The sequence below is a fragment of the Epinephelus fuscoguttatus genome, linkage group LG17 (genome assembly GCF_011397635.1).
Source record: "Epinephelus fuscoguttatus linkage group LG17, E.fuscoguttatus.final_Chr_v1".
Lineage (NCBI taxonomy): Eukaryota > Metazoa > Chordata > Actinopteri > Perciformes > Serranidae > Epinephelus > Epinephelus fuscoguttatus.
In genome coordinates, this window is record NC_064768.1 from 26,179,022 (window position 1) to 26,204,147 (window position 25,126).

At 39.1% G+C, this 25,126-nt stretch overlaps 1 protein-coding gene across 6 annotated transcripts in view; it reads left to right on the forward strand.

Annotated features, from left to right (window-relative positions):
• The window catches only part of yrk (Yes-related kinase), a 32,063-nt gene extending 7,409 nt beyond the window's left edge, over positions 1-24,654 (forward strand). For 4 of the 6 annotated variants that reach the window (XM_049601803.1, XM_049601799.1, XM_049601801.1 and 1 more), the window contains 12 exons: positions 9,147-9,190; positions 10,542-10,793; positions 11,660-11,762; positions 12,853-12,951; positions 13,106-13,209; positions 13,356-13,505; positions 15,695-15,859; positions 17,723-17,902; positions 19,991-20,067; positions 20,158-20,311; positions 20,484-20,615; positions 23,298-24,654. In XM_049601803.1, the coding sequence (XP_049457760.1) occupies positions 10,565-10,793; positions 11,660-11,762; positions 12,853-12,951; positions 13,106-13,209; positions 13,356-13,505; positions 15,695-15,859; positions 17,723-17,902; positions 19,991-20,067; positions 20,158-20,311; positions 20,484-20,615; positions 23,298-23,506 (1,602 nt within the window). In that variant the 5' untranslated portion in view covers positions 9,147-9,190; positions 10,542-10,564 and the 3' untranslated portion in view covers positions 23,507-24,654. Of the gene's footprint in view, positions 1-9,146; positions 9,191-10,541; positions 10,794-11,659; positions 11,763-12,852; positions 12,952-13,105; positions 13,210-13,355; positions 13,506-15,694; positions 15,860-16,473; positions 16,630-17,722; positions 17,903-19,990; positions 20,068-20,157; positions 20,312-20,483; positions 20,616-23,297 lie in introns of all 6 variants that reach the window. The other 2 variants (XM_049601805.1, XM_049601804.1) reach the window with 2 other exon arrangements.
• The last annotated feature ends 472 nt before the right edge of the window (positions 24,655-25,126 follow it).

Genomic DNA, 25,126 nt, shown 5'->3' on the forward strand with positions numbered 1-25,126 from the left:
TGTGTGTGTGTGTGTGTGTGTGTGTGGACTCTGTCCTCAGTTTCCAGGAAAAGGGAGCTATCCAAAGGGTGGACAGGAAACTCTAACAGGGCTAACTTCCTGTAGCTCTCCTGATGGCCGATCTGATAGTGAATGAGTGTGTATTTGCGTGCGAGCAGCATTTTTGCATATTTTGCTCCAGTCTCTCCTGGATGTCGCCCATAATAGCCTTTGTTGCTGTAAAGATTGAAAGGAATTTTGGGGGAATTTGTTGGGTGGATGGGACGAACCTGGCACTGTCAACTGGGAGCTCTGGTGTTTTTTCATAATGAAAGTGAATTACTTACTCTCTTTTTTTGTTGCTCCCTGCCACAACCTGTATTGTTCTTCCTGTGTGTGACTTCCCTCACATTCCTCAGTAGGTGGGGAGGCTGCAGCCTGGAGGTCAGTCAGCATGAAAGGTTGCCAGTTTGAATCCTACAGCCGCTTACACCGAGTTGCCAGTTTATTGAGTGCACCTACAGTATAGGTAAAATGAATGCAGTTTAATACAACAGTTTTTAGCTATAAATTCTACCTTCATGAAGGTTATAATGTTCAGTTTAGTTGAGACTTTTAGAGAGCGTTGAATCAATTTTATAGTCAGTTTGGAGGCTGTAGTTTGTGGTGCTGTTGGGTTTTATTGCATCATACAGACAAGTAATTCTAAAATTTTGTGTAACTGAATTATATCAATAAATTAAACTAAATATCAGAAGCTACTATGAGGTGCCGTTTGTAAAGTGTCTCACGCTGAAAATAACATCAACATTTTGCCACATTTAGCTTCAAACAATGATTAAAAAAGTATTGTGAATTTTTTAACGTCACCAATATTTGTTAACTTAGAAATATATTAAATAGTTAAATCTAAATATTAAATGTGGCACCTAAGTGTTAAATGTTAAATCTAAATTTTAAATCTAAATGCTAAATCTAAATCTAAATATTAAATCTAAATCTAAATCTAAATCTAAATCTAAATCTAAATGTTAAATCTAAATGCTAAATATAAATATAAATGTTAAATCTAAATATTAAATCTAAATGCTAAATATAAATCTAAATGTTAAATGTTAAATCTAAATGTTCTGGGTGAAACTAAATATTTAGCTAATATGCAAATTCACACTGCGGTCACCGGAAGTACCAAAATAAAAGCTGAACAAGTAACAAACTATTTGTATGTCATCATACCATTAGGGCTAGGTAAGAAGCTTTATGTAACAACCCTTGCATAAACTGTCACTGGCATGAACACTGATGCTTATAGTCTAACAAAGATGAGTCTGTACTGCCGGAGGGCCTGTCGCTGCAGACAGAGTTACAACAAACCAATACCACACATGTCCCCACCAGAGGAAGCTGCTTCTGTATTCTAATTATTTCTTCTTGCCAGCTGCTATAAAAATCTGCTGCGACAGTGAGCAGTGCAGCGAAGTTTTGAAACAGATAACGGAGCTAATATACAGAGATATATCTGAGGAATGAGTTTGTTGAAAAGTAGTTGTTTTATTTGTGGCAAGAGGCAAGCATTCATGGTAATTATATCACGGAGAAATAATGACTGGGCCATTTTATTGTTACACCATGTGCAGGTTACTGGTGGCAGGAGGCTTAACATAGTTTAGATAAGGTTAAAGGCAACATGACTGAACCTTTTTTTTTAAACATTGTATGCAAGGATATCACTACATCTTTCATTGCCTAATGACATATTTATCGCTATCGCAGGTCCTTCCTGCCTGCTGCTGTCAGGCTACATAACCAGCACTGCTCACAGTAAACTGCACCATGGACACTTTCAGACACAATGGACACTTTATAAACACCACTATGAGCATTGCTGTCCCCCATGTTGTTGTTTATTTGCACATACAATATTCACTTTGCACTAAATATGTTCACTTTAATCCATTGCTCACTTTTTATCCACTGCTCATTATTATTATTATTATTATTATTATTATTATTATCATTATTTATTGCTGTTTCTTATATTTTTTGTACTTTTTTTGCATACATAGTTTTTTAAGTTTTTAAATAATGAAATCTTTAATCTGACTCTCCCCCTTGACTGCTGTAACACTGGAATTTCTCAATTGTGGGATAAAGGTGTATCCTATCTTATCTTATCTTATCTTATATTTCAGACTACATATCACAGCTTAACTCTCGCAAAAATCGAGCACGGTGTGTGTTTGTCTGCTTTACATGCTGTTCTCATGCTTGACATCTCATTTTGTCTCTTAGTTTCAAGAAGCAAAGAGGAACTTAGGCTGTTTTTAAATTACTCTGGTGTAATAGCCAGACTCTTTTACAAAACACCTATAAAGTAGCAACAAGTGCAAAGTGTGCCAATTCCACCAACGTACCACCCATCACCACCACACACCCACACACGCACATACACACTTTGCTCTGGTACCTTATATGTTTGAAGCTGGTTGAAAGAGAAACCTAATTTATATCATAAAGCACAGAAAAAGGTGAGGCAATACACGCATGCATGTTTAATTCTGCTCTCTGTGCATGCTTGATTGGTGAAGCCTTTGTCCAGTGGGCTGTGCACTTTACTGCATGTGTGACTTTACTGTTGAAATGCTGCCTTTGTGTGAAAACACCTCTGGTCAATTGAATTATCAGGTGCTATTTACCGAATTAAAGCAGCTTCTGTGTGCAGAGAGGAAGACAGAAATATGATCAACAGGAACCCAACAGAGAACAATGACTGTAAGGCCGTCCCACAACACAGTTCTCTGTGTATATGTGTGTGTGTGTGAGAGAAAGAGCAGAGGTGAGATAAGGATGAAAGGGAGGAGGCCCACTGTCACTTCTCCTTTCTAAAGCTTATTAGAAAGTCAGCGATAGGGTGGATAGTGCAGGGGTGTAGGCACGGAGAAGAGAGAACCAGCAACAGAGAGGAAGATGTGTGAGTTCAGGGTGTTTGTTGCACTGCAGCTGCCTGGTGTGTGTGTGTGTGTGTGTGTGTGTGTGTGTGTGTGGACTCTGTCCTCAGTTTCCAGGAAAAGGGGGGAGCTATCCAAAGGGTGGACAGGAAACTCTAACAGGGCTAACTTCCTGTAGCTCTCCTGATGGCCGATCTGATAGTGAATGAGTGTGTATTTGCGTGCGGGCAACATTTTTGCATATTTTGCTCCAGTCTCTCCTGGATGTCGCCCATAATAGCCTTTGTTGCTGTAAAGATTGAAAGGAATTTTGGGGGAATTTGTTGGGTGGATGGGACGAACCTGGCACTGTCAACTGGGAGCTCTGGTGTTTTTCATAATGAAAGTGAATTACTTACTCTCTTTTTTTGTTGCTCCCTGCCACAACCTGTATTGTTCTTCCTGTGTGTGACTTCCCTCACATTCCTCAGTAGGTGGGGAGGCTGCAGCCTGGAGGTCAGTCAGCATGAAAGGTTGCCAGTTTGAATCCTACAGCCGCTTTACACCGAGTTGCCAGTTTATTGAGTGCACCTACAGTATAGGTAAAATGAATGCAGTTTAATACAACAGTTTCGCTATAAATTCTACCTTCATGAAGGTTATAATGTTCAGTTTAGTTGAGACTTTTAGAGAGGCGTTGAATCAATTTTATAGTCAGTTTGGAGGCTGTAGTTTGTGGTGCTGTTGGGTTTTATTGCATCATACAGACAAGTAATTCTAAAATTTTGTGTAACTGAATTATATCAATAAATTAAACTAAATATCAGAAGCTACTATGAGGTGCCGTTTGTAAAGTGTCTCACGCTGAAAATAACATCAACATTTTGCCACATTTAGCTTCAAACAATGATTAAAAAAGTATTGTGAATTTTTTAACGTCACCAATATTTGTTAACTTAGAAATATATTAAATAGTTAAATCTAAATATTAAATGTGGCACCTAAGTGTTAAATGTTAAATCTAAATTTTAAATCTAAATGCTAAATCTAAATCTAAATATTAAATCTAAATCTAAATCTAAATCTAAATCTAAATCTAAATGTTAAATCTAAATGCTAAATATAAATATAAATGTTAAATCTAAATATTAAATCTAAATGCTAAATCTAAATCTAAATGTTAAATGTTAAATCTAAATGTTCTGGGTGAAACTAAATATTTAGCTAATATGCAAATTCACACTGCCGGTCACCGGAAGTACCAAAATAAAAGCTCGAGATGGTCAGACTGTGTTTATAGAATCAAATAACGAATTAAAACCAACTTATCGGGGAAAATGAACACTTGAACATACATTAGCGTGATAATAACTACCTAAAATAACAAGAAAGGTGTTTGGAGAAATTTTATTTGACGTGTACTTTGAGTTGTTAGTGTCCCTTCGGAGGGATTAACAACCTAAGCTAAACTAACAACCGTTAGCTCTTAGCCCCGTTAGCAGTGTCTGTAATGACTCATTAACTCTTAAGCGGCTGCTAGCAAAGCAGTTTTGTCTTGCGATGCGTGGTATTTATTCAGTTTTGGGAAATCACAATGTCTAGAAAGCATCAGTGGCTGCAGCAAAGCTATCAGGGCGTCATCTGTTAAAAGCCTCCCATTGTCGGATACGACATGAAACTACTCCAGTTAGCTCAATCATGTTGTAACTAAGACATCCGCTGATGATGTCATTACAGACACCGCTAACGGGGCTAACAGCTAACGGTTAGCCCCGCTAATCTACGATAACCATGTTATTAATTTCAGAACGTGATAGTAATGTTTGTTCAATCATTGTGTTTATAGACTTTACAAACACCAGATTAGTCTAAACGGTGATATAGTGACGTGAAAAATGTGAGATATGCATATATATATATATGTAGCTAAACTCCGCTGGTTTTCTACCCAGAACAACAAGGTGATTCCCTCCGAAGGGACACTAACAACTCAAAGTACACATCAAATAAAATTTCTCCAAACACGTTTCTTGTTATTTTAGGTAGTTATTATCACGCTAATGTATGTTCAAGTGTTTATTTCCCCCAATAAGTTGGTTTTAATTCGTTATTTGATTCTATAAACACAGTCTGACCATCTCGAGCTTTTATTTTGGTACTTCTGGTGACCAGCAGTGTGAATTTGCATATTAGCTAAATATTTAGTTTCACCCAGAACATTTAGATTTAACATTTAACATTTAGATTTATATTTAGCATTTTGATTTAACATTTATATTTAGCATTTAGATTTAACATTTATATTTATATTTATATTTAGCATTTAGATTTAACATTTATATTTATATTTAACATTTAGGTGCCACATTTAATATTTAGATTTAACTATTTAATATATTTCTAAGTTAACAAATATTGCTGTAAATGTGGTTAAAGGTGACGTTAAAAAATTCACAACACTTTTTTAAACATTGTTTGAAGCTAAATGTGGCAAAATGTTGATGTTATTTTCAGCGTGAGACACTTTACAAACGGCACCCCATAAAATATAGCCTCCAGATTGACTCTGAATTTTAATCTAGGGCTGAATTTAAAGATTATTTTCATTATTGTTTAAAGGAGCAGTTTGTAGCATTCAGTGGCAGCTAATGGTGAGGGTTGCAGATTGCAACCAGCTGAAAACTTCTCATTTTCCTTACTCTGATAACTTCAGATCCAGATCCAGACATTTAGGAGGTTTTTAGCAGGGAACCTAATGATCCATAGAGGTTACTTTCTTTCCAAAACAGTCGGCCTTGGAGATTTAAAGTGGTCAAAACACTGAATAAAACAGTTTTACATTAAAAAAAAATTCTGTGTTTTTACAACGCCATTCAGCTTGTCACAGAGGGGTTGATGCAAAAAGGCAAAAACTAGTGTTTAGTCTGTCCGTTTTGGGCGACTGTAGAAAGATGATGTACTCTCTGTGGATGTCGACCCGCTCCCTATGTATTGTATATATAATAGTGTTGCCAAAAGTATTGATACTCAAACACTGTATCGGGATACAATACTAATTTACAAAAGTATCAATACTCAAACACTGTATCGGGATACAATACTAATTTACAAAAGTATTGATACTCAAACACTGTATCGGGATACAATACTAATTTACAAAAGTATCGATACTCAAACACTGTATCGGGATACAATACTAATTTACAAAAGTATCGATACTCAAACACTGTATCGGGATACAATACTAATTTACAAAAGTATCGATACTAATAGTGCACGCCACCTCAGCGCCTGTCTGGTGGGCACGACGGGTCCGACGGACACGCGCTGTACAGGCAGTTTCTGGCAGGCACAGAGCCCTCACTGCAACCCGGCTTGTTGTCGACGCTATGCATGCATACACACATTTCTGTTGCTGTAATATGGCCAGCGCAGCTGCAGGAGGATCAGAGCAGCCAGTTTTGGTCAAAAATGATAAAGAAAAAAGCGTTCTTTGGAAATATTTAGTGAAGTGAACACAGCACGCTGCAGACGGCAGGTACAGCCCCTCCCCTCACTAGCAGCTGAGCAGCTTGTGTCGCCAGCATCAAACTAAAATATAACTTCTAACGCTGATGTGGGAGCTAAGCAGAAAACTTTATCAGTCATGTCCGTCTGTAACATTAATAGACAATGTTAGTTTAACAGGACAACACAATTATTTGTGTCTGAAAAGTTATGTTAACTGTAAAGTCACAGATAGAAGCTGAAAAAATGTTTGGTTTCTCCCGTAACCCCTGGTTCTCTGACCACATAGTGAGGTAGAAACAGGAGCATCCTGAGCCTAAACTACCAACTCTATTTGATCAGCAACAAAAATATGGTGCCAATTCACCAGAAGCATAAGCAGGGCTGTAGATAAATACATTTGTATAGACAGATCTTGTTTCTGGTTGTTATTTATTTTGGGGGGATTTTTTGTTGTCATCATTGATGTTACTGTTCTGATCTTTATTTAAAAAATGACATGCCTCTTAATTTTTTGCTGCTGTATCAAAAATGGTATCGAGTATTGAATATTTTCCTGGGTATCAATATCGAGTTTGAAATTTTAGTATCGTGACAACCCTAATATATAAACAGCTCATTCTAAGGTAACAAAAACATAACAATTGTTATTTTCAGGTCATTATACACTATAGAAAACATACTTATTATATATATATTTCTGTCAGTATATCCCCCTAAATCCCACACACTGGACCTTTAATCTGCCAATCAATTGAAATGTCTTTAAAATGTCGGAAAAAAAGTGAAACATACTTATAAAAAATTCCTAAAACTCATAGTGACATCATTAAATAGTTTATTTTGTGCGACCAAAACTGAATGTGGGATTTCTGGCACTTTTGCTGATTTTCTTCTTTCTGTTGATCAACCAATCGATTATATGATGAATTGCTTCAGCTGTAAATGAATCTGCACCCCTTAAAAACAGTTTCAATAAAAACTCAACATCATAATGTTTGTAAATGTAGATTTATTGCAGAGCATTATAGTGATACTGTAGTATGACACTAGATATCGTCTTAGATTTTGAATATTTTTCCTGGTTTTAAAGGCTGCGTTACAGTAAAGTGATGTAATTTTATGAACTCATCAGACTGTTCTATCTGTTCTATTATTTGTCTTTACCCACTGAGTCAATATATCCACATTATGGACGATTTTTTTTATCAAAATATTGTCGCAATTACATTATTGAGGTTCTTGGTCAATGATATTGTAATATTATATTTTCTCCATATTGCCCAGCCCGAATGAGACTGCATCATTTAAAGGAGTAGCTTGTTTTTGTTTTAATTAAACAAATAAGACACAACATTACGGCCCTTTAGGCCTGCCAGTATCCCTGTTTGAGCGCAGTCACACATGACTGAAATTATTATAACAAATATTTGTCTTCACCTTGTGAGCGAAAGGGTGAAAAAACATTCACATCCAGTGGCAAAGCAAATTTGTTTCTTTGCATCACATGGAGTTCAGCTTTGGCCAGCTAAGTCATGCCCTGTACCACTGGCAAAGAAGTATGTGTGGAGGACATATTGATTGCCGCTGTGTTTAACTAGCTGATACTGTATGATACTGGTCATGAAAAATACAAACTGTCCCAAATGAGAGATGCTGTCTGGCTGGGTGAGCTCAGAGACAGGGATGGAATGTAACACAATGGAAACTGTATCAGTAACATATTTAACTGTATATATTGCAAGCTAGCTAACATTAGCTAGCAAACTAGCTTTCCGCGTGCATCACACCCAGCACTTCCTACATTCAACCAAGATATCGCCTCAGTGTGACTGTACCTTTTCAAGTGTTTATGCTAAGCTAAGCTAACTTAGTGCTGGCTGCAGCTTCATATTTACTGTACAGAAACAAGTGATATAAATCCTTTCACCTAACTCTGCCAGAAAGCAAATAATAGTATATCCTAAAATGTCAAACTTTTGCTTTAAGATAGGTGTGCCTAATAAACTGTCGACTGGCACTTGAAGAATGTCCACACTGGCACTTAGCAGTACGCAGATTTGTTTTCCTGCAGATATCATAGTGAAAAAAAAACAGACTCTTGTTGATCAGGAAAGCCAGCACGCAATTAAAATGTTTTACAGTCCTCTCTGTATGTTATTTCCTCTTGATGCTGGCACCAGCTTTTGCTCTATTGAAGCACTGCGGCCCGCTCAAAACTGGAAGTCAGGATTGCGTACATGTGTGCACATAATGATCTTTGTGAAACAAATTTCACACTGTCAGTGACTGTCACTTTGTGTCAGTTATCTCTGTCCAGTGATGACATTTACAGGTCTCTTTCACCACAAACGCACACACATACACACACGCACACGCACACGCACACACACCCATGCACACACACAGCTGTTGACCAGAGAGAAGAGAATGACTGAGTACCCCTTCTCGAAACTGCAAAGCAAAAAGGGAAGTGGCTAACCTCACATCTCTCTCTCTCTGTCTCTCCTTATCTCGAGCTGCCTCTGTTTTTTTTTTCCGAACTTCTCTGTCTCCTCGCGTTTCCCTTCACGCATCTCTTTATTCATGCTTTAACGCTTTTGAGCCTTTTCTCTCACATCCTCCAAAACCTTTTCCCTCTCCGGTGCTCTGCCACTCATCCTCTCCTGCCCTGCTCTCTCATTCCACCCCTTGTCACTCACTACTCCCCTCCTTTTTTTTTTTTTGTTCCAGTGGCGATGGTGATTGACAGATGATCTGACTGAGGAAGACATCAGGTGAGGAAAAAGTTAACTTCTCCTTCCCGCCTTACCTCTCACTTCCGCTCTTCCTCCTCCTGCTCTAGGGAAGTTGAGTTTTTGTTATTTAAAGTTTGTTGCTTCTCTCTCGACAGTTCTCCTCAGTTTAGTGACCTCCTGTGTGCTGTTGATGTGTGTTGCTTTCACTTTCTATCAGCTTGTGTTTGAAAACTCAGGTTGTGTAGACATGACTTAGATTATTTAAAGTAATTTTAAAATGATCTCTATGATGTGTGGAGCACTGATAATATGATTAATTGGGTAGTTGAGTCATTACTGTACTTAAAGGTACACTCCATCAATTTTACACATGTAGTCAGTTTATTGTGAAGACAGTTATATAATGCCATCTGTGACTGGAGGAGATTTCTATTCTATTTTCCCATTTTTTTGTGTCTAGTGACTAATGGGAACAACAGTTTATGAAACCAATCAAGTATTAATTGAGACCCCTTAGGGCATGTTTACACCGTCATTTTACGTCCACTAAAAGTGATTGTTTTTGCCACTTACAGGCCTAGATTATTACTGTCAGAGAATTTATGGAAAGTATCCCTTCATAAATAGACCTTAAAATCTTTTTTGTTTAACCAGAAACAGCCACAAACTCACCATGACCCAACCCACCAGACTCCATTCAAATAAACAGTGATTTTATCATCGTAAAACGCTCTTCGTTTAAAGTCGACAAAAACAAAACAAAACTCACAGAAGCCATCTTGGTTTGTCTCTCCACTATTCTGCCAATCACCAACTCTAGTTTAGTTGAAATAAATCCTTCATTCACCCAGTTAGATGTGAAATCATGCTGGCTCTATACACACTAAAATGACTGTTTATTTAAATGGAGTCTGGTGGAAACAGGATCCAGGTTTGAAAATATAAATAACAGAGGGCTGTTGTTGCAAACTGGATGTATGGAGTTTGGGGTGTTTGTTTATCAGGCAGCAGTGGTCTAAGGGAAAAGGTTATCAAGTTGCATTATGGGAAATGTAGGACCATATGCTCACATACTTATAAACAGCGCCTGGAAGAAGATCAGCCCTGCAAATAGACTATGATACAGTTAGGTTTGCTTAGTAACCTCAGACACAACCTGCCAGCCCCTAACTCATACTAGGCACTTCTTTTAAATTCTGAACCAACTTTTAAACAAACACATTGTTACTAAAGATTATTGTGTTGTACTTATACCAAGTAAAATGCTTTTACAAACTACATACAGCTTTAATCATCATCAGCATCAAGCAGCAACGCAGAGAAGTAAAACTGACATTTTACATACTGACAAAGTTGTGCCATGTTTCTTTAACTCTGCTTGCCTTCACAGACGCTGTCTCCGTGGTGGTTATTATGGGGTGTACCTGTTGCAAGCAGAAGAAGTCCGCCAAGGCAGCACTAACATCAACAGCAGCAGTAGACGTTACGGATCAGTCTCCTAGCAACGCAGATGGAGGGTTGTCCTCGGCCTTGACTCCGGGCCGTTACTGTCCCGACCCCACTCAGACCATCCCAGACTTCAACAAGGGCTTCTCTTCAAGCACCATCTTCCCAAACACCAACACACACCAGCGGCCTGGAGGTATAGCAAGTAGGACTCAGTGTGTGTGTGTGTGTGTGTGTGTGTGTGTGTGTGTGTGTGTGTGTGTGCAAGTATAATGGTCTTATATTATGAAAATCAATATGCATATTAACAAGTATAGTTTTCTAACCCAGGGCTTCTTCAGTGACATTTGTTTTTATCTTAAAATTATATCTTTGGTACTATAATGATCAGATAAATATATCTTGTAAGAGTCTTGATGGTACGCTGTGATGTTTCTCCACCAAAACATGATTCAGAATATTATATAAACATGACAAACATGTAGAATGATGAAAAATGATGCCCCCCCTTTTTTTTAAAGTCTGTCTTAAAACAATACTCACATGTTCATATGTAGGCTACGTTGAAGGAGTTATTGATTGCTCCTGTCCATACTGGCCCTGAAGTGTTTTCCTCATAGTTGCAATTTATTAAAAGCGATGGAGGTTTTGTGCAGAAATGCATTTTAAAATCCAGTCATTTAGGCTTCAGCAGTCTCATTTAGACAAATCTAATGGATAACTTTCAAAGTACAATCTGTGTTTCCTGACTGGGATAGTAACATAAAGAGGTACTAAGAAGACTGTAACTTTGGAAGATACCCATTTGATTTGTACAGTATAACTCAGACTGCCCCTCATCTCTTACACTGGAATCGTGCAATGAAGGGATCTCCTCACATCCACTGTGGACAGGAGGAATCCTGACTTCAATAACTATTTTCATGTACCTTTAATGTATCCTTCAGGTCATTTAAAACAGTAAAACCCTACATGATAGTCGGTGTATAACTTTAAATGGATAACTTCTGTGTGTCTTGTTGTGTGCGTTCATGTGTATCTGTGTTATGTGTGTGTGTGCAGGTGGTGGAGTCACTCTCTTTATAGCTCTGTATGACTATGACGCTCGCACTGAAGATGACCTCACTTTTCAGAAAGGAGAGAAATTCCAGATCATCAACAACACGTATGTACAAATGTTCCCAAATACAACTTTTCATAACATTTCTGTACAGGATTGTGGCATAGAATATTGTAATTGACCAAATGCATCTGAAGCTGAAACATGATTTCAAACTATATGGATTAAATGTCGTAAAGGGACAGTCTATGATAAAAAAAAAAAAAAAATACTGCTACTGCTAGCTCACTTAGCACCAATGAGATAGCTTACATTACAGCTCAGCACAGGAGGACGCCATTAATGTTTACATATTGTGCTGTCACAAGCATGAGTCAATGCACGCTTCCTTTTGCACGGTGATACAGTTGGCCAGTATAGTTTAGTAGAAAGAAAATAGTTCCTGCATTAAACTGCTCACACCAAGATCTGTGAATTGTCCTTAGTAATTGGGTCATGATTTTTGGAAAGAGACATTGCTGTCAAGTTTTTCAAATGTTATTTTTTGGCTCTTTGAGCTCCACAAGCTGAGTGCCATCTAGCTCCATTATATCAAAAAGAAGGCAGACATCTTTATGGCCCATTTCTCCAACACATAGCAACTCACACCAAAACAATCTAGACTGATAAATAGCACTACAGGTAAGAGGAAACATATGTATTTTTGATTTTGTGTTGAGCTGTCACTTTAAATGAGGTCAGTTTTGACTCCCAAAAGGTAATTAATTTTGTTTGCATACATTACGTGCCACAAGCTGCAATTAACTGTCACCCATTAACACTGTGAACTGTCAGAGGTGTCAAGTGCTGCCGGCGATGATGACGAGCTCGTGCTCTTGATCAGAGTTCTTGTCCTACACCGGAAATCTAAAATCACTTTGTATGCTGAAGTTTAAATTTGCGGGTGTTTAAAGCTGCCGTCGCCCCAGCAATTTCACACATTTGCTCTTCATCTTCTCTATCGTCGTCTAGACACCTTTTATTCTTCAATTCATTTTAATGAAGCACAGTTTTGTCATTGTTCCTTTTAATTTTAACATTGTTGAAAGTAGAATTAGAGTATAGAGCTACAAACTCTCCATCATGTGTCATAAAATCATGAGCTGACTAATGTTGTAAAGGCAAGCTCACATTTTGTGTGTGTGCTTTTGAGCAGAGAGGGTGACTGGTGGGAGGCTCGTTCTCTGGACACAGGCAACTCAGGTTACATCCCCTCCAACTACGTAGCTCCTGTCGACTCCATACAGGCCGAAGAGTGAGTACACACACACACACACACACACACAGAACTCAAAACTACATGTGCTACGAGTTTAAACTGACAGATAATCGACATGTAGTCCTAGGGCAGAGGTCACGGGATGTGTGCTGTTGCTGTGGTGACCCATGTGCTGTTGTCATGGTTACAGGTGGTATTTTGGGAAGATGGGGAGGAAGGATGCAGAGAGACAGCTGCTGGGCCAGGGCAACCAGAGGGGAACTTTCCTTATACGCGAGAGCGAGACCACCAAAGGTAATGAGGCCACACTCACTCTTAATAGAGACTCGCTGCTCTAAATATGTGAAAACTTTCCTGTTCTCTCTCTTTCTGTCTCTCACCTCTCCCCCAACTCTCCCCTCCTTCATTCACCTCCCTCTTCCTCTCCTCTCTCTTTACAGGTGCTTACTCTCTGTCTATCCGTGACTGGGATGACAACAAGGGAGACCATGTCAAGCATTATAAGATCCGCAAACTAGACAATGGTGGCTACTACATCACCACGAGATCACAGTTTGACACAGTTCAGCAGCTGGTGGAGCACTACACAGGTAACATACACATTAACACATGGGGACTAATTCATCCTCTTATTTTATGCTTCTCCTTCAATTTAGGGGTTATACGAGGGTTACATTTTCTTTTTCTTTGCACCTTTGTGCTCCAAAGCTCCTGCTTCCAAGGATTGTATCTCAACCTTGTCTTAATCATTCTCTTCCCAAATTCAAGACAGACTTTGAGCCTGTTATTCTGCTTGATTCATACTGTGATTACACTTTTACCAGTGGTGCAAAGTAAGTACTTTTACAGTACATATTTTGCTTGAGAACTTCTATTTGATGCTACTTTATGCTTCTACTTTTCAGAGGGAAAATTGTGCTTTTCACTACACTACATTTACCTTTTACAATGAAGTATATGATCATCTTATAAGATATAATGCTTTGTTAAAGGACGACTCATCTACATAACTGTGCAGTAAGTAATCAAATTAAGCTCCACCCTGACCAGCATCAACAATATTAAAATGAATCTTACATTAATGCATCAGAAACAATAATCTGGGAATTAGGTTCATTTTGCTGTCCTGCCTATGACAACATAAGGGATGTATGTTTTAGTAAAATGACCTCTACTTATTTCCTTCTGGTTGGATGACCATAAAAAAATTGAGTTATGTTTCAGAGGTAGAACCTTTCTGTTTGTCAGAGCTGGGACTAAAGGCAAATTATTTTGTTGGGGACTGAGCAGTAAGATAATATGTATTTTGGATTGATCACTACAACAATATTTTAATAGTGTCTTGTAAACCCATGATGGTCAGGCAAGATTAGGATTTTAAATACAGAACTTTTGTTTGTAAGACACTTACTTTTACTTTAGTTAAGGATTTCTTTAATTTTCTTTATCACATCCATAGTCAATGCAACTGAATATTCAAGCAGTGAGAGAGAGAAAAATATATCTTTTTAGAGCCAAGAGTGATTAAAAAATAAAAAATTGTGAGACAGAATCTTGTATCACAAATGAAACCTCGGCCTTGTTTTCATTTAGGCTGACTCATACTCTATTTATTTCCATTTTCAAGGGTTGGCTATGAGAAAAGAGCCATAAAAAAATATACGCATTCAGAGATAAAGAGATAAAGGCTAAAATAAAATAAAATAAAATAAAACAAAACAAAACAAAACAAAACAAAATAAAATAAAACAAAATAGAATAAAGTACAACAAAATGAAATAAGATAAAAAATTAAATTGAATTAAATTAAATTAAACAAAATAAAATAAAACAAAATAAATTAAATTAAATTACATTTGATTAAACTAAATTAGATTAAATAAAACAAAACAAAATAAAGTAAATACCATGCTTATAGCAGTTTGGCTTTACAAAGTTGCACACTTTATGTTGCAACATCTGGACAGAGGAAAACGCAATAGAGAAAAAGGAAAACTTAATAACTAAAAAGTAGTAATTATCTTAACACAGTCTTGGGGCGTTGGTCGCTTAGTGGTAGAGCAGGCGCCCCATGTACAAGGCTGTTGCCGCAGCGGCCCTTTGCTGCATGTCACTCCCCTTCTCTCTCCCCCCTTCACGCTCTTCTGTCTTATCCATTAAAGGCTTAAAAATGCCCAAAACATATCTTTAAAAAAAAACAAAAAACAAAGTCAGGTCTCAGAATTTTGACATATTGCACCCATTTTTCCAGAGTTGTTTAGTAAAAGATTTCAATACTTCTTCCACCACTGACCATTAGTGATTCTTTCAGCTTGATTCTGAGTTGTTGTAACAAACAGGGTTCACACCCTCCACTTCCTCTGCTCTCTGTCAGTGTAAATCTGCCCCCTAGTGGCATATGTTGATACAATAAACACTCTGCAGTTACCGACTTCACATGACACAAACATGAAAAGCAACCTGAGAGATTTGGCCACCTATATCTTTGCTTTTGGTGTTTGTTTGTTTTTCTTATGAACTTTGTTTGTGCTGCATTGCCTTGTCTGTGTTTGTAGATGCTGCTGCTCAGAATGTGTGTTTATGTCTGTTTTGCTGAGTTTTCCTTGTGTCTTTGTACTTTAGTTTTGGGTTAACTTGTCAGGTGCATAAGCGCATAAGCAACCTGTCATGTTCTTTTTTTTTATCTCTGCGTTTGCTACTTTTTTTCCTGTTTTCTTTCCCTCTTGTTTCTTTTTTTCCCTTCGCCTGCTTGTTTGTCTCTCCTCTCCCTCTCTCTCAGAGAGAGCGGCGGGACTGTGCTGCCGTTTGATTGGCAGCTGTAAGCGGGGCATGCCTAAGCTGGCCGACTTATCAGTGAAGACCAAGGATATGTGGGAGATTCCCCGTGAATCCCTCCAGCTGATTAAAAAACTGGGCAACGGCCAGTTTGGAGAAGTCTGGATGGGTAGGAATTGTGGGACTGTGTTGCAGTGGGGGAAGGTGAGAGCGGGAGCACACCTGGATAAAATAAAGCATTAAAAGATGAGCAGGTACATATAATGCATTTAAGTCCTGGTTGTGTTCAGTTGACAAGAACATCAGTAAACGCTTCTGGTGTAAAGACACCTGCGCTCTCACAAAAACACACTGTAAAGCCCTGTTTATCTGTCTGTGTTGTTCAGAGTCTGTCTTCCTGCAGTATACCTGTGGGTTGAACCACACACACACACACACACAGCTGATAGATGGAGTCTGGACTAGTTTGTAAATGTTTTGTGTTCAATTCAAACTGCAGCAGTGAAACAAATTGCTGTGTGTGATAACACAGAGGCAGCAGTTAATGAATAAAAATGTGGCTTTGTTTTACATCCAGGTGTGCAGACTTGTTCACTTCTCCACTGTCGTTGCATGTGCATGTTTCATCATCTCACCTCACCTCTTTGTCACCTCCCCATCCATCTTTCTCCCATTTTGTCACCCATCACTACACCCTTTCCCCCATTCTTCAACACCCACTTCCACTCTTTCCTTTCTCTACATCTCCACCCTCTCTGGCTCCCACCTCCCTCCCCTTAATAGGCTCTAATGATGGGCTGTGTTATTACCTGACCAAGCCCTGTCTTAACAGCACCCCACTCACCATGGGCCTCGGGCGGGATGCCTGGGAGGTGCACAGGGACGCGCTGTCCCTGCAAAGGAAGCTGGGACAGGGTTGCTTCGGGGACGTTTGGATGGGTGAGACTGATACCGCCAACCCCTGACGCCTTCCACAGGCAGAGGGAGAGCTGTCTGTCCAACGTACAGTGTCCGTTGCTGTCCTGTAGCAAAAATCATTGTTTATGCTACATGTCATTTATGTCAGTGTTTGTAAGTAAAGTTTGCTGTTTTTCCCAATATCACTTTGAATTCCCACGGTACATGTAAGACCAATTTGTGTTGAGACTGTCATGCAGTTTCACTGACTGAATCTACGTGTGTTGGGTTTTCTAAGCCATGCAAGGTTTGGCCCTGAAGCCCAGCAAGCTTTGTGCCAAGGGATGGGAATCGAGAACCAGTTGTAACGGCTTCCAAATTGTGCGATCCATCGGAATTGTATACCTCCAAGATTATCACTTCCTTTTATCCATGTCAGAGTGTTTTGCGGACAGTTAACATGATACTGAAACGTCTCTCTAAGCATCATGGGCTTAAATTTCAGGAATGCCGTGTATCTGACACTCGATGTGTTAGTGCCACTGCTGGTCTGTTACTGAGGGTAAATATACTATTTTATTAACATCAGTGTCACACTGTGTCACATGCATGCCTTTTTTCTACTCTGTGTCTACACTGAGTTCAGACTTAGAGATAATAAAACACATTTGTTGATTCGGACAACCTCTGTATGTCTACTTTTGCTCTCACACAGAAAACTGATCAGGATTCAGTAAGAAAAGAGATAAAGAATCAGACCAACAGGCAGAATTGTCAGTGGCATTGGAATCAATCAAATCTTATCAATTCCCATCCCAGTTTGTGCCTGTCCATGTAACTCAGGTACTGCTGGTGTTAGGACCAGTAAACCTCCCTGCCCTCTAACATCACTCTGTCTCATGTCATGCATGCTCTCCTCAACAGCGATCATTTGCATGCACCAGAAGTATGACCACATGTGTTTTTTTGTCACAGCCTCTTTATATTTATATCTGCATGCGTGGGTGTTTGTGTCCAAGTATAAGTAGTGTGTACATGTACAACTATTGCCTTGTCGTTATGCAAGGTACACAGTATGTTTCTGTGTGTCTCCACGTACTATGTGTGCATTAACTCTTCCTCGTCTCTATGCCAGGCATGTGGAATGGTACCACCAAGGTAGCGGTGAAGACTCTGAAGCCAGGAACCATGTCCCCTGAGGCATTCCTGGAGGAAGCTCAGATCATGAAGAGACTCCGCCATGACAAGCTGGTGCAGCTCTACGCTGTCGTGTCTGAGGAGCCCATCTACATTATCACTGAGTTCATGAGCCAAGGTATCAAGCTGAGTAAACTGTCAAGCCTGTGATGTAGTGTAGATACTATGAATCGCTGCATACTTTACTGCAGTTCATGAGAACTTCTTCACTTATTTAATCTGCACCTGAATCTGGAAAAGGATTCACTCGTTTTAACCATTCTTTAAAACTTTTGTGAAAAGACTGAGACATTCCCATTATGGTTAAAAAACAGTTCCAAAATAAAAGTCACCCCGATGTCCATAACGTTACCTGGCTGTCAGCTGGACATCCTTTATGAGCGCCCTAACAACGTTGAAACACAAAGCTAACATGACCAAATAATAAACTAACATTGACCTACACATGACTCAAAATCTGGTCTCCAAGGTGAAAGCCCCATTCATCCACTCAAACTTACTACTCATACGTATTTTGTTGTTCCTTATTTGATGTCACCTAACTTTCTGGCACAAAGTCCTGAAGGCAATGTCTCCCGTGTGTGATCAAAGACGGTTTGGATGAAGACTATTGGCTCTTACAAACACCACAGGCTTAAAACAATGAGACAGAAATAGACAGACAGACAGACAGACAGACAGACAGACAGGTAGGTAGGTAGATAGGTAGATGGGTAGGGTTCTAGGTAGCTAGATAGATAGATGGGTGGATGGGTCTAGGTAGGTAGATTGATGAATGGGTAGGTCTAGATAGATGATAGATAGATGGATGGGTGAGTGGGTCTAGGTAGGTAGATAGATGGATGGATGGATGGTGGGTCAAGGTAGGTAGATGGATGGATGGGTAGGTATAGATAGATAGATAGATAGATAGGTACTGACTGGACCATTATTGGACATGGAAACGTCACCATTTGGCTGTCTGCCTCATAATCTCGTTGCAGTTTGTAGTGTTTGTAGTGTGTTGTAGTGGGACCATTTTTGGCCAGGGACACTCCTGCTGAGTACCAAATAGGCAAACTAACAAACAGGAACCAAAACCTAAACTGCAACACTCAAGGCATTTACCCAATGGTAAAAAAAAAATAGCAGAAGGGAGTTCTGTGGTCACAGAGACTTTGTAATTTGAAAGATCACAGTTAAAGTCTCCATGCTGGGCAAAATACTGAACTAAAGATTCCAGTGATTCTTTTTCTTCCTCTGACCTTTGACCTCCCCGTGGAGGTGGCCTCAAGGCAGGTAAAACCATAGAAATAGAATGAGAGTAGAACGCCCTACCCCCATCTCCTCAGTTTCAGCTGGGAGATGTGTTCGAGCAGAGACTTCACTACCTTTGTACTTATCTCATAAACAAACAAAATGAATTCACAAAGGGAAAGGGAATATCTTAACACCATTTTTCTTATTAAACAGAAAAATACAGCTGTACACCATATCAAGTTTCTCTCTTTCACGGAACGAAGACGTTGGCTTGTTAACTCATCATAAAACACACTTCCTTCAAACTCAACAGAAACAAAATAAAAGTCCCCAAAACAGTCTTAGTTAGTCATCTAGTTTGTTAGTCCACTGTTCCAACAATCATCAGCTTGGATTTGGTCAAAACAAATGCTTAATTCACTGTGAAGGTATTTATCCCCCCCAGTCTCATCAGCTGTCCACTGAGCAGTGGCTTTCACTCGTTCATCAGGGGCAGCTACAGTAGTGTTACATCATGTTTCAACAAATATGCAGTTATGGCAACAAGAGAAATAACTTACAGTAATATTTCAACATGATTGGATGATAGAGATAGTGGTAAAGTTTGAGTGGTTAACTAGAAGAGTGGACGCCCATAATAAGATGATTGGAAGAAGCGGTTTGAGTGAGGGAGAGAGAATTGTGAATGAAAGTCTTCCTACAGACCACGGCTTAAAGTTCAGTATCCTTTCTTCTCATTCTATTTCTATGGGTGAAACACTGTCAGTATTCTCTGAAAACCAAAAAGACAGAGACATGGCATTAAGTTGTATTCATGCAAAGGAAACTAAAATATTTACTTTTGTCACTGTGAACTTACAAGCATCTATCTAAAAAGAATTTGACTGAATATGTATTTTTTACCCACCGTGATACACAGCAGATATGAGAACTAGAAAGTCACGAAGCTGCAACCTTATTTTTTCAGGAAGTTTGTTGGACTTCCTAAAAGATGGTGAGGGACAGAGTCTGAAGCTGCCTCAGCTGGTGGACATGGCTGCACAGGTGAGTTAAACACAAACACACTGCCTGACTTAAAGCAAACACAAACTTTCACTGTCTCTCTGAGCTCTTTTTGTATCTTTGTGTTCACAGATTGCAGCTGGGATGGCGTACATCGAGAGGATGAACTACATCCACCGTGACCTGCGGGCAGCTAACATCCTTGTTGGAGACAATCTGGTGTGCAAGATCGCTGACTTTGGCCTGGCTAGGCTCATTGAGGACAACGAGTACACCGCCAGACAAGGTAACAGCATGAGATATTAAGTGAGCGTGTATGAGGGAGATGGATGAAGAGAGCCGTGCTTGCACACTGCAATGATTAAGAGTGTCTGCCTCTGCCTCTGTGCCTATATTTTTATACATAACCTATCCTAATTATATGATTATGCATCTTCACTGTGTTGCCATGGTTTCAGGGGCGAAGTTCCCCATCAAGTGGACGGCTCCAGAAGCTGCATTGTACGGACGCTTTACCATCAAGTCAGACGTATGGAGCTTTGGCATCCTACTAACTGAACTCATCACTAAGGGACGGGTGCCGTACCCAGGTACTGGATGATACCTGCTTGTTCAGTGTTTTTGTAGTTTGCTTAAATTTTCAACCAGAACAAATGACGCACAACACTTTAGGGCCTTTTAGTGCCTTGCTCGAATGTGATTGCAAAAGTAGATGGGAAGGAAGGGGAGACCCTGCTGTGCAAATTAGCACACAGATCATGCCATTTCCTCACCCAAACATTTCCAGTTTACTGTATGTCCTCAAGCGGCGACGGATGCTGCAATAAATGGCAATAATTTCTCTTGCAACATCTTATTGATACGCTGACACCGAGCATTGCTCATTTTAAAATCTTTTGATTAAGAATTTTAATCAAAGCAATACTTTGTTTTTGCAGTAATTTGTCGTTATTTATGTTAACTTACTATACAGAGATTTGCAAGTACAATTTATTTACTCCAAAACTTTAATATATTCCTATAACTTTATTTAATGCTACATTTGGTAACTTTTATTAACTAACTTTGTGTCATATGTGCTGACACTGTCACTCTATTCTGAAATACATGAAACAGATAGTCTGTGAAAAAATCATGTCCCTCCCTCACTTCCTACTGCTTCTAATGCTGTTTGTTAGATTTGACTGCAGCGCATCGAAAACAACCAGTTAGAGTCAAGTCAAGTCTGATGCAGCTGTCAATTATGTCAATCGCTGCTCATGAACTGCAGCCAAACTGTTAAAGCAGACAGTGCTGATTAAAAATGAATCAAGATTCTGTTACTGCATTGCCTAATTCTGACCTCAAATGTTTTCAGAAGCATATTTTAGTGTACTGTTTAGCTGTAAAATGAGAAAGGTTGTGACCCTCCTACTGTGTTGGAAATGGTCAACGAAACAGTACAGTAAAATATGTTTCTGAAAACATTTGAGGTGAGGAATAGGCAATGCTGTAACAGAATCTTGATTCATTTTTGATCAGCGCTGCCAGTTTGAGAGTCTGACCGCAGTTTATGAGCAGCAATTGACGGCTAGGTTAGAGACTCCTCGGCTCTGATTGGTTGTTTTTGTCAGAAGCGATACAAGGCAATCGAGTAGGCAAAGGAATATAATTTCCACAGATTATCTGTCCCATTTGGTGCTGTGTGAGCATATCGACAGTTTCAGCATGTATGACAAAAGTTACCAACGACAGCTTTAACATGGGATTGAAACCTCTCTTACAGTATAGTACTGTCGTGGCCAAGTGGCAACCTCCGAGGCTGAACAACACACAGTGCCAAAACTGCAATAGACCTTTTTCACGGCAGACATTTTGACACGTCAGAGTAGGAGCAACACAGGTGTGTTCAATGACACTAATGACAGCTGCGTTCCACTTAGGGGAGACCCTGGTATTGTCCATGTTGGCTAAATGTTACTAGCTTACTGGGACACTGAATGGAACTCAGCCATCCTTAATGTTATCAATTTCACCATTTACTGACACAAGTCAAAATGTCTGCTGTGAAAAAGGTCCATTCTTTGAATGGCCACTCGAGGCTGACTCCAAATGCCAGTCAATCCCCATAGATGCCCATGTTAAAATGCCCAACTTTACAGCAGAAATAAAGGTTTACAGCCCATTAGAAAAGTGGTTTTGATTTCTAGAGATAATTTCCCCATTTATGACAACTGCACAAAGTGTGTGCAAGTCCTTCAAAAGTCTTACATTCAATTATATGAATATCAGGCCTTTAATGTCATTGAATAGTCTTAAATTTGAATTTGTGAGGTCTTTACATTTACAAACATTTGATCTAATTTCATTTATGCATCACTTAATTTCTTTTGTCATATGAGTCAAGCTCTTCTGCTTGAAGGTTCAAATTCCTGATGTTACAAATCTTTAAAACCTAATAGTATTACTACCTAACCTGACCTAATACTGTCTTTTACTTTATACTGACATTTACCTGTTACAAAGAGTGAGTTATAACTCACTTCAATAACCATAATCCTATAAAAAACCCACCTCTCCACAGGACTACATATATACTACTCACCTTTTTACTTACCTGCAATGCTTGAATAAGAAAAATCAATCTTAAATTTGGTAAAAAATGATCTTGTTAAGGTCTTTAAAAGTGTTGAATTGAAGTGCTGGATACCTGTAGACACCCTGTGTATGGTGGGTGAATTTTTACATAACTCACCTGTGTAAATCCGTCCAAATACGGTCACTTCTGGCTCCAAAACAAAGATTGCGATGGCCAAATTGCCAAACTCGAGGCCTTAGAATTGGCATCCAAAAAACAAGAATGTGATGTCACCATGGCTACATCCATTATGTGCATACAGTGTATGGTCAAGGCCACGACAGCAGCATCACATACAACAAAAAACAGATGTTACAAAACATATTAGACAGACTTAGAATGAATGAGATAAAATATAAAAGAACAATGAAGAATACAAAACATAAAATCAGAAAGATAATGTAAGACTGATAAAAAAACCCAGTTATAAATAAACCATAACAAAGAACGTAAAAATAGATGCGCAGTAGATTCAGATTCATAAAAATGAGTACATGAGCTAGACAACAGATAACACTCATGATCAGAACTGTTGCCAGTTTGTGACATTTACGTTTCAGTAAAGCCACGTGTTTTGTTTTAATCCAAATGTCCTTCTCTGAACCCTCCTCCACTCCTCTGTGTCCACATCCCCCTCCCCCCTCCATCCCTTTAGGCATGAATAACCGTGAGGTGTTGGAGCAGGTGGAGAGGGGCTACAGGATGCCCTGTGCCCCCGGCTGCCCCGCCTCGCTCCATGAACTGATGGTGCAGTGCTGGAGGCGGGAGGCCGATGAGAGGCACACTTTTGAGTACCTGCAGTCCTTCCTGGAGGATTACTTCACCGCCACGGAGCCGCAGTACCAGCCTGGAGAAAACCTGTGACCAATGATGCAATAAACGGACAAACAGAAAGACAGATAGACAGACCGGTCATCGTTGTATTTGTCCCATGCACACACACACACATGCACACACATATTAGAATACATATCATTGCCTTGTTTCATTGTTTGAAGACAGTTTCCTCCTCTCGGTTATTGATCACTGCAGCCCATTCAGGACAGATCAGTCAACCGTGCTGAAGAGCCGAGTCGGAGCTCTGCTGATCAGGCCTTGCAGTAATGTTGCTTTGCTCTGTAACCATGACAACAAGGAACTGAAAGAAGATGTAGATGGTCGTGTTGAGGTGGGGGGAAGTGGAGTTGGTACATGATTTGTTCAGCTGCCATATATGTTCAGGTCCTTGATTTCTGCTTCTGAGAAGAGCCATTTTTTAGCAGGCCAACTGTTTGCCAAATAAATACATTGATACAGACACGATAGAAGGTGCAACAGGTTCCAGATAACTGTAAATGAACCCAGTGAACTCGTGTGGTAGGTTGTGCACAGTGCACACAGACGCTGTAAGATTTTTAAGATGCCTCCTCTTTCAAAAATCTTACACGCATATAAAAAAGCTGTTGATCTGATCCACGTCCACCACCTGAAAGGGGGAACTGATTTTACATTTGCACCAATAAGTGCCTTAAAGTGTTCAAATTAAGGGTTGTTTTAGATTTTAAGTACCTTCAATATTGTTAGTAAAGACTGGAGAGATGGTAAGGAATGCTCTTTGTTTGTCTGATAATTTGTATGACAATTTTGTATGAACTGTCTCTTTTACTGTTTTAATTTAACTCAGATACTATGTCTGTGCATCACAAAGACTTCTATATCTAGCTAACATGTATACAGTTTTCATCCATTGGGAGGGCAGGGTGAAATGTTACACATAAAGGGGGAAAGATCAGCATAAGTGGGCTTTGGAAGGATAGTGTTTATGACAAGAGTGTAACCTTTATGTGCTTTTGAAGAGATTATCCTGTAATGTTATTGTAATAAAGATCATATCTTTTTCCGGGTTACAACTCATCTCTCATTCTGTGAGTTTTTGGACATGTATGCTATTTTCTTTGATGCTTTGTAAAAGGTATGTCAACATCAAGTGTCATCATATGCAATACAATCAAAGATAAATGATAATTTCCTTTGGTCTGCCTCTATATTTGTATTATTTGTGTCAGTATTTTCCTTTTTCTAACTTTTAAAGCTTGTGTGAGGAAATATTTTTAAATTAGCCTATGTGTTTTGTACTTCAAGTTAAATGTCATATTTTTGTATTTTACTGCATGTAACATATACAAAATTAGTACAAAAATTATATGTTGATAAGAAAAAATAAAAAATTTGGTTTTAAGTCAATCCACTATGTTATGTGACCAATATTATAGAATTTTCTTTACAGCAGGCCAAAAGTTTGACCAGATAATTTGTGGTTTTAGACTTTATTATTAAACATCATATTATAACATTAGTGTTATTGCCATCCCTGGCACCGGTAACTATTAACAATCCTCAAAATTCCTCCCACTCCCACTCATGTCTGTGTCTCGCTTTCCTCCCTGTTTCCCTCACTCACGCTCGCTCTCCTCCAGTCGCCAGTAAACTACTGTTCCCATAGTT